This window comes from Coregonus lavaretus (genome assembly GCF_964263955.1).
Source record: "Coregonus lavaretus genome assembly, chromosome: 6".
Taxonomy (NCBI): Eukaryota; Metazoa; Chordata; class Actinopteri; order Salmoniformes; family Salmonidae; genus Coregonus; species Coregonus lavaretus.
The window spans coordinates 25,961,790-25,972,270 of NC_139993.1; the positions used below are offsets into that span (position 1 = coordinate 25,961,790).

The window sequence follows — 10,481 nt, forward strand, 5'->3', positions numbered from 1 at the left end:
ACATCCCATGACTGGATAAAGTGTAGGCTATATTCACTTCAAATAGCCTAACTATGTTTGTATAATGGTCAGCCTGTATTTAAAGTGTAATAACTTGGGAATTACTAAATGTATGTGTTAATACTATCTGTGTGGGGGCAATTATCCTAACCATTAAAATTACAGCTCGAGCTTGCGTCTGTCTCTCTGATAAGGATAAGGAAATGTAATTATGACCTGAAATTCAATGAGTAGCCTAACTGCTGTCCGACCAAAGGCAATGCAGGCAAGGCATTGCTCTAATCGTGTGCTCTCACTCAGAAATATCTCTGCTCTGGCTCGCATTCCGATAAGCCCGATCGAGCTCTCGGTAGGCGTGGTTTTCCCAGGCTTTTAAAACAGCAGCTGCTATTTACCTTCCCTGTAATGTAAACCACCACCGCCACCCCTAGCCCGGCAGCCAAACCTCAACCACTGCGCTCATAAAACATCCTGGCACGTGCTCCACATTCACAATAGCGCTCGCATGCCGACAGATGTCAAAATGCCAAATTTGTACAGCGTTGGGGCGCATTAAAGAAATACTGCTCCAATCTTGACAGGTTAGAGTTGAGTTGATTTTTGAACTCACACAGTGTAAACTTGATCAAGGTTGTAGTTCTCAGCCTTACTGCAACACAGGGAAATCTAAGAGGAGAAGCCAGGTTCTTTCCCCAAGTTTACTTCAAATCATATAAACTGTAAGAATACATGGTTATTACATTATAGCCTAACAAGCCTACTTAATTAGGCCTACACTGTAATTAAGAACACTACATTTAGTTTCTTGAACCATTGCATAAATTATGTAGGGTATGCTATTTCCATTTTCTGTGAAAATGCACATTTACTGGCTTTTAGTCCACAAGTATGTGGAAGTATAATACAAGTAGGCTATGTGGAAAAGTGCATTGTTTGTATAGTACTATTGGGTGCTATAGCCACTATTTTCTTGTGTAGAATTTTCCCCTCCTGTGCGTATTGCCTGAAAGTTGGGGATCAGCATGCCAAGTCAAGTCAGCCCTGCACTCTGTGCTGGTAGTCAGGGGCTCAAGTGTTAATATGTAAACGGAATGATTGAAGGCAGTCCCGGTTGTGCCCTAAACCCGGCCGCGCGCCATTGGCCGCCCGCTCAAACGCCAAACAACCAATGGAAGAGCGCCTACCACGAGCCATCCTCCCCTCGGGCCGCGTGTCCCTCACGCTGATTGGTAGAAAGTTACTGTGGGAAAGAAAGTTTGGGAAGTTTCACACGAGCCGTTCGCGTGCAGTCCCAGATATAAATAAGACCAACACGAAGTGCCTTTACATTCTAGACAGACGCAGCGTCCGTTGGCAGACAGTGATCTTTCGACTCCGTGACATAATTCAGCCTGCCGCTCACTTGGGGACACTTGTCTCTCGCGCATAGGTGCACTACCACACAGAAAGGATTTTGTTCCTCCGGAATTTGGAATTTTATAAGAGGGTACTGTGAAGAAGTGCCGACTGCTTGTCAATACCCACCAACAGTGGACTGTAATACCGAGTTGCCGTTGCACGTGTGGGAGGGATATTTCAGACGGACAGAAGATGCCTGCCGATATGATGGAAAAAAACTCATCCTCTCCGGTTGCTGCTACCCCAGCCAGCATGAACACGACACCTGATAAACCCAAGACGGCTTCCGAGCACAGGAAGGTTAGTAGTCGGTCAAAGCATTTGACCAATGCCGATATTCTCTCCGTCACTCCAAAATTACGCACGGGCTGGTATAGCGAAACATGAACCATTCATCTACCTTGAGCAAGTCCCACCATTCTAACAATTTCTTTTATTTATTTTCTTTAGTCATCCAAACCTATCATGGAGAAGAGGAGAAGAGCCAGAATCAACGAAAGCTTGGGACAGTTGAAAACACTTATCCTGGATGCGCTCAAAAAAGATGTAAGTATTCTGTTATTACTCTCATAACAAATTAATTATTACCATCACAATAATATATTAACTTTATTGAAAACATTAACGCCTAATGCAATTTACATAAGACAATCTTCAATCCTAATAATGTGTCTCTTCATATTACAGAGCTCTAGACACTCAAAACTTGAAAAGGCAGACATCCTGGAGATGACGGTGAAACATCTCCGGAACCTCCAGAGAGCTCAAATGACTGGTAAGTGGCTGTAGCTGCTCGGTGAATACCCGGGATGATTTCTTCCAGACTTCCGTCTGCGGATTAGATAATGATAAGAACGCGGTAGTCAGGTTACAGACTTGGCCCACATCCTCTCTCCCATATTGTCTCTGAATGTAGCAATTGTATAGACTACGATAGCACAGTAATAGCCAATTTAGGTGAGCCTTGGAATGTATATTTTTAGTTTGAGCAATGTTCATGTTTGGAACTTAAATTGTCATCATTATACTCGTTACTCTCAGTGGTTTATAATGTTCTCTCTTTCTCACACAGCTGCTTTGAACACTGATCCCACCGTGCTGGGGAAATACAGAGCTGGATTCAGCGAGTGCACGAATGAAGTCACCCGGTTCCTGTCCACCTGCGAGGGGGTTAACACCGAGGTCAGGACGCGGCTTCTCGGTCACTTGGCCAGCTGCATGACGCAGATCAACGCTATGAACTACCCCACGCAGCACCAGATCTCAGCCGGGCCTCCCCACCCCTCCTTCGGCCAGTCCATGGTACAGATGCCCAACTCTTCTCCCCAAGGCAACGTGATGTCCCTGCCTTGTAAAGGTGGCTCTCCCCAGAGCATGTCACCAGAAGCCACTAAAGTATACGGCGGTTTCCAGCTCGTACCTGCCACAGACGGACAATTCGCCTTCCTCATCCCCAACGCAGCTTTTGCTCCCAACGGTCCGGTTATCCCCGTGTACGCGAACCAGGTCAACACGCCTGTTCCAGCGGCGGTGTCCCCTGGTGCACCAACAGGCAACTCGGACTCAGTGTGGCGACCCTGGTAGAGCAAAAAAAGGACCTATTGAATATAATTTTCTAATGACACTTAGTTCGATCTTTGTTCAATGTTACAAAACATTTGTTTGGATTTTGTTTTTGTACTTTCAATGCGTTAAGATGAAAAGATTATGCACTATATTTGTATAGCTTATGAGGGAGTGAAGTTCATATTGGAATGAGATTTGTATTGTTGAAGTCTGTTCACTGCATTTTATATTCGAGGTGTCTTTTTTACTGTGTGATGCCAAAGATATGTTGAATGCCCTTGACGTAATTCTTCGTTTTGGAAGACAAATAAATTTGTAAAGATATTGAAAAACATCTGCTATGATTTTCTCTTCAGAAACCTGATCACCAAATAATGGTTTACCTAATTCTTAACATTTGTTTTGAGCTGTATAGCGTAGATACACTTGAGAATAATATTTTATACATTTTATAAGAGAAAATGGCTGTCATATTCTACCCATAGGTTTGCGTAAAAGTCATATTTGATATTGAGTTGTGCATAATTGGCAGACGAAAATCATTGATATATTCTGCTACGCGCAAAACCCATGCACATTCAACCATATGTAAACTACACACATGCACTTGTTGCTCCAGGAATGGATCACAATTTAGTCTTATGTTGCGTAAAAGTAGATAATTTTACGCACCAACACTTGCTTAGAAGTGTCATAGACTATGAAGTGGGGCATTTCATTTGATACACAAAGATAATGCGTAAAATGCCATCGCACAAAGACCGTTGCTTCTGGCTTCTTTCAATAAGAAACGAGCCTGATTTGAACCAGAGTCGGCCAGGTGTATCCGATTCCAGATGTTGCTCGGTGAGATGCGAGACTAGACAGGACAGGAGAGGTGAGGAGAGGGGGAAACAACACTGAATATTGTGTGAAATAATGAGAAAATATACCCTTTAGGCCTGAAGGGAATACCAGTTTGATAAAAATATATTCCTAGAAATTACTTTCAATAACATTTCTCACAGATCACATATATTCAAGATAATATGGAAGTTTTTGTCCTTGAATAATATTATTTGTAGGCTAACTTTTAATTAGTTACATCAACATCTCTCCCGCTGTTAATGTCATCAGTGGCTAATGAACCTTGAATAAAAATGTATTGTTATTTTAATTTGTGTATCACCAACGAATGTTATTTTATCCACATAATCAGATGAGACTATTGTTGACAATATGTCAAATATATGTGAGTCGAAATTTTGACACAAAATACTGTTTTGAAGAGGGACGGCTCATTTTAACTTTTGGTTCAAGGATTTTTAGAAGTCACGTGCGCCATCTAGCAACACAGGAAGGAAGTGCAACCTGATTGGGGTAGTATTGATCAATGGTTACTACCAGATATCAACCACGTAAATCCCTGTCATGCAAGTAAGTATATGGTCCTTGGTTGAAATGCAAGATATTAATTCATAGGCTATACTTATAATAGGGCTATATTATTATATTCCCAGGACAACGGAGAATTTATGGTACACCAGCATAGATGCATGGCAGAGACTTGATGGAAAAGATACCTGTACCTTTCTACGGTGCCTCACTCAGTGTGTTAAATGGAGAAGATTGAAACATCTGTAATGGCTTAAGGAGGACTTCATAACACAGAATATAAAAAGATGGCACGGTAGATTACATTTGTTTATCTATGATTTGATGTCAGTCGGCTGTACATGAAATTGACCAGTAACCTCTTATGTGATCCCTAAACAAGCTTACATTTCCCACAAAAGATGCAGATCGCAATATAGTCTACATTTTAAGCACTTCAAGTAGTGTTTTAAAAAGAACCTTCAGCAGAGGAATTGTAACTAGTGTCCTGTCCAGGGGGTGTACTAGTACATCAAGTTGCCTCACGCTACAGAATCAGGAGTTTGTCTCATGCCCAATGGGCCGTTCTGACACCACTTACTTTAAAGGCAATGTGGTGGAATGTACTCTGCATGTTGCTTTTACTTAGTCAGTGGCACATACACTACATGACCAAAAGTATGTGGACACCTGCTCGTCGAACATCTCATTCCAAAATCAGGGACATTAATATGGAGTTGGTCCCCTCTTTGCTGCTATAACAGCCTCCACTCTTCTGGAAAGGCTTTCCACTAGATGTTGGAACATTGCTGCGGGGACTTGCTTCCATTCAGCCACAAGAGTATTAGTGAGATCGGGCACTGATGTTGGGCGAGTAGGCCTGGCTTGCAGTCTGCATTGCAATTTATCCCAAATGTTTTCGATGGGGTTGAGGTCAGGGCTCTGTGCCGGCCAGTCAAGTTCTTCCACACCGATCTCGACAAACCATTTCTGTATGGACCTCGCTTTGTGCTCGGGGGCATTGTCATGCTGAAAAAGGAAAGGGCCTTCCCCAAAATGTTGCCACAAAGTTGGAAGCACAGAATCTTCTAGAATGTCATTGTATGCTGTAGCATTAAGATATATCTTCACTGGAACTAAGGGGCCTAGCCCGAACCTTGAAAAACAGCCCCAGACCATTATAACTCCTCCACCAAAATGTACAGTTGGCACTATGCATTGGGGCAGATAGCGTTCTCCTGGCATCCGCCAAACCTTGATTCATCCATCGGACTGCCAGATGGTGAAGCGTCATTCATCACTCCAGAGAACGCATTTCCACTGCTCCAGAGTCCAATGGCAGTGAGCTTACACCACTCCAGCCGACGTTTTGCATTGCGCTTGGTGATCTTAGGCTGCTAGGACATTGAAACCCATTTCATGAAGCTCCCGACGAACAGTTCTTGTGATGACGTTGCTTCCAGAGGCAGTTTGGAACTCGGTAGAGAGTGTTGCAATAGAGGACAGACGGTCCCGTTCTGTGAGCTTGTGTGGCCTACCACTTCGCAGCTGAGCCGTTGTTGCTCCTAGACGTTTCCAATTCACAATAACAGCACTTACAGTTGACCGGGGCAGCACTCGCAGGGCAGAAATTTGACGAACTGACTTGTTGGAAAGGTTGCATTCTATGACGGTGTTACGTTGACAAATCACTGAGCTCTTCAGTAAGGCCATTCTACTGCCAATGTTTGTCTATGGAGATTGTATAGCTGTGTGCTCGATTTTATACACCTGTCAGCAACGGGTGTAGCTGAAATAGTCGAATCCACTAATTTGAAGGGGTGTCCACATACTTTTGTATACATAGTGTATCTCTGGGCAGAGAGTGCAGTGAGCAACCGCTGTACTGCTTCCTTTGTGTAATTGCTTACTTCTAAGGAACACCTTGATGCTAAGAAGTAATAGAGGGAAGACATGCTAAACACTGCTGCCACAGCGGTAGCGTTCTGCCCAGGTGTGTGCCGCCTCCAGCTATTCAAGTGTGGCCATTTCAAGGGGGAACCGCAGGTGTTTGCAATTACCAATCTGCTAAGAGGCAGAAAGTGTGGCTAAGTGCCATCATTTTGAATTTCCATCACACCTTTTACAGGGCCGGGGCTGCGCGATTAAAACCATGTGTTTGTTGGACGTTGGAAACAGGACAGGCCTGCGTGTCCAGAGGGGCCGAAGCGGGTGAGAGGTACGGGGAGTTTGGGGAGAGTCAGTCCCTGTGAGCCAGAGGTCCCACACACACACACACACACCGTTACACCAAACGTTCCCACAACGTCCCATGTCCACAGCCCATTTCCTGTCCTAGCCCAGGGCCACAGCTGGATGTGGGCCGTCTGGGAGGCACGTGGTGCAACCCGGACGACACCCAGCTGCCCCCCCCTCCTCCTCCCTTCCTCTCCCTCCCCCAATCATCATCAGCCCCCCCCCCCCCCCAGATAACAGCTTTACGAGGCTCTCCGATTACCAAGTGCAGTGGCCGCACTGGCGGACTGACCGCACACATGTCACAACACGACCGGGGGTTAGCTGCCATGCGTGTCCATTAACTTTTCCCACACTCCACGAGCATGCAAAAAAAAAAAAAAAAAAAAATACCCTGCTTCCTCCTTGGCTCCTAAGTGCTACCATATGGTGTGATATCTCTCTCTCTCTCTCTCTCTCTCTCTCTCTCTCTCTCTCTCTCTCTCTCTCTCTCTCTCTCTCTCTCTCTCTCTCTCTCTCTCTCTCATTCCCCTTTTCTCCCTCGACCCGTCACTTGGGCTGTCTTTGATTGCAGCCCAGACAAGCAAGAGCTTTATGATTTAAGCCCAGGGCTTGCTGTACCAAGCCCTGGACTCATTTTGAAGCCAAACCCCCCCTCCACCTCCCCTCCTCACCCCTCCCTCCCCTCGCGCCCCTCCTGCAGTTGCAAGGGAAGGCTGTTTTCTGGCAGGAAATGAATAGCTCCCAGATGAGCGCAGGAACCTGAGAGGTCGTGAGAACGAGGCGAACCCCCCTCTGCAGCCGGCCTGTTGCCAGCCGCCGGGGGAATGTGGGAGAGCGCCTCTCTGACACACGCGTCAACCCTCCCTCCCCGCTCTCCCTCCCTGCTGCCTCTCTCCCTGCCTCACTGGCTGCCTGGCCTGGCCTGGAAACTGGCCTGACTGACAAGGCAGCAGCCCCGGAGTAGGGCAGAGCGGACAAGGGGAGGGAGGGAGGCAGGGTGATGGTAGGGTGGAGGGGGTTGGCAGGAAGTGCTGGATCTCTACTGCACCCAGTCCTAGTGTTCGCACGCATGCATGCACTCACTCACACACGCACACACATTTTTAACTGTAACAGACATGCAACGTGCAAAGGTTAGCACATGTACAGCAATTCTGAACTAACATGTGCTGGCTAATATACACACAGTACACCCCTCACATTTTTGTAAATATTTGAGTATATCTTTTCATGTGACAACACTGAAGAAATGACACTTTGCTACAATGTAAAGTAGTGAGTGTACAGCTTGTATAACAGTGTAAATTTGCTGTCCCCTCAAAATAACTCAACACACAGCCATTAATGTCTAAACCGCTGGCAACAAAAGTGAGTACACACCTAAGTGAAAATGTCCAAATTGGGCCCAATTAGCCATTTTCCCTCCCCGGTGTAATGTGACTCGTTAGTGTTACAAGGTCTCAGGTGTGAATGGGGAGCAGGTGTGTTAAATTTGGTGTCATCGCTCTCACGCTCCCTCATACTGGTCACTGGAAGTTCAACATGCCACCTCATGGCAAAGAACTCCCTGAGGATCAGAAAAAAATAATTGTTGCTCTACATAAAGATGGCCTGGGCTATAAGAAGATTGCCAAGATCCTGAAACTGAGCTGCAGCACGGTGGCCAAGACCATACAGCGGTTTAACAGGACAGGTTCCACTCAGAACAGGCCTCGCCGTGGTCGACCAAAGAAGTTGAGTGCACGTGCTCAGCGTCATATCCAGAGGTTGTCTTTGGGAAATAGACGTATGAGTGCTGCCAGCATTGCTGCAGAGGTTGAAGGGGTGGGGGGTCAGCCTGTCAGTACTCAGACCATACGCTGCATACTGCATCAAATTGGTCTGCATGGCTGTTGTCCCAGAAGGAAGCCTCTTCTAAAGATGATGCACAAGAAAGCCCGCAAACAGTTTGCTGAAGACAAGCAGACTAAGGACATGGATTACTGGAACCATGTCCTGTGGTCTGATGAGACCAAGATAAACTTATTTGGTTCAGATGGTGTCAAGTGTGTGTGGCGGCAACCAGGTGAGGAGTACAAAGACAAGTGTGTCTTGCCTACAGACAAGCATGGTGGTGGGAGTGTCATGGTCTGGGGCTGCATGAGTGCTGCCGGCACTAGGGAGCTACAGTTCATTGAGGGAACCATGAATGTCAACATGTACTGTGACATACTGAAGCAGAGCATGATCCCCTCCCTTCGGAGACTGGGCCGCAGGGCAGTATTCCAACATGACAACGACCCCAAACACACCTCCAAGAAGACCACTGCCTTGCTAAAGAAGCTGAGGGTAAAGGTGATGGACTGGTCAAGTATGTCTCCAGACCTAAACCCTATTGAGCATCTGTGGGGCATCCTCAAACGGAAGGTGGAGGAGTGCAAGGTCTCTAACATCCACCAGCTCCGTGATGTCGTCATGGAGGAGTGGAAGAGGACTCCAGTGGCAACCTGTGAAGCTCTGGTGAACTCCATGCCCAAGAGGGTTAAGGCAGTGCTGGAAAATGATGGTGGTCACACAAAATATTGACACTTTGGGCCCAATTTGGACATTTTCACTTAGGGGTGTACTCACTTTTGTTGCCAGCGGTTTAGACATTAATGGCTGTGTGTTGTGTTATTTTGAGGGGACAGCAAATTTACACTGTTATACAAGCTGTACACTCACATTGTAGCAAAGTGTCATTTCTTCAGTGTTGTCACATGAAAAGATATACTCAAATATTTACAAAAATGTGAGGGATGTACTCACTTTTGTGAGATACTGTACATCCTCCCCTGATCCAACACACATACAATGTGAGCACACATCCCTGATTCAACAACACACACACACAGACACACACACACACACACACACACACACACACACACACACACACACACACACACACACACACACACACACACACACACACACACACACACACACACACACACACACACCAGGCACGTGCACATGCCACTTTGCCCTTCCAGTCGCCAAAGTGCCCTTTTGTGGTATAATTACTCCCAGAATATTTTTTTTATATACATTTTTTGTAATTGTTGTTCGGAACCCACTGCCCGCAAGTTGTCGTGTTGTCATCAAGTTCGCCACCCCCCACCCCGTCCGTTGGTTGCGCCTGTTGATCTGCCCTGTACGAAGCTCGCAAGTGCCCGGTTGCGCCTTTCCCCCAATCTGCCCTGTACAAAGTTTGCATGCGCCCGCTGTCCAAACATGCATGACTTGAGAGATGCGGTCACCGGTCAAGTGTGTGTAGCTAGCTACCTAGTTGAAATATCAACTGTACTGCCACAGCAGCATAACACTTGATTAACACTTGATGACACTTGATTTAGGTACATCATCATCAATAGTCTGTCTGGTTGGCTGATACGCGCAGCAGAGAGAGGCAGAAAGACAGAGGAGTTGCACATGTATGTCAGGTCAGCAGCAACACAAGTAGTCTACACTCTAGCTAACCTAACTATCATACTAAAATAGACACACAAGCCACTAGCCAGCCAGCCATATATCATGAGTTAGAAGATTATAAATATTATATTAGAAGTTATTTGATGTGAGCATTGAAGATAAATCACAATCAGTAAAATAAATCGAGCTAGCTAACTAGCAGATTTACATCAATCATCAACATCAATGATCAGCTGATAGCCCACCCTCTTTTCCCAATGTCAATCATGTATTTGGGAAGCACTGTAACTAGCTTGCTTACAATTTGTGATGATGAGTGTGTAGAAATAAATAGGCCTATGCTCAAAGTTTTCATTACATTTTACACAGACATTTGGTATGTTATGAATGGGGGGGTGCCCTTTTTTCATTTTGAGCACCTGCCCCCTGAAAGGTCTGTGCAGAGCCCTGACAGACACACAGCCTCCTCGTGT

The 10,481-nt window shown here is 45.8% G+C and overlaps 1 protein-coding gene across 1 annotated transcript; it reads left to right on the plus strand.

The window, feature by feature from the left end:
• The first annotated feature begins 1,224 nt into the window (after positions 1–1,224).
• Positions 1,225–3,291, plus strand: LOC311130450 (transcription factor HES-1-like). The gene is made up of 4 exons (XM_084163176.1): positions 1,225–1,698; positions 1,849–1,944; positions 2,086–2,173; positions 2,471–3,291. The coding sequence occupies exons 1-4, from the start codon at positions 1,591–1,593 to the stop codon at positions 2,980–2,982; spliced, it is 804 nt and encodes a 267-aa protein (XP_084019302.1). The 5' UTR covers positions 1,225–1,590; the 3' UTR covers positions 2,983–3,291.
• The last annotated feature ends 7,190 nt before the right edge of the window (positions 3,292–10,481 follow it).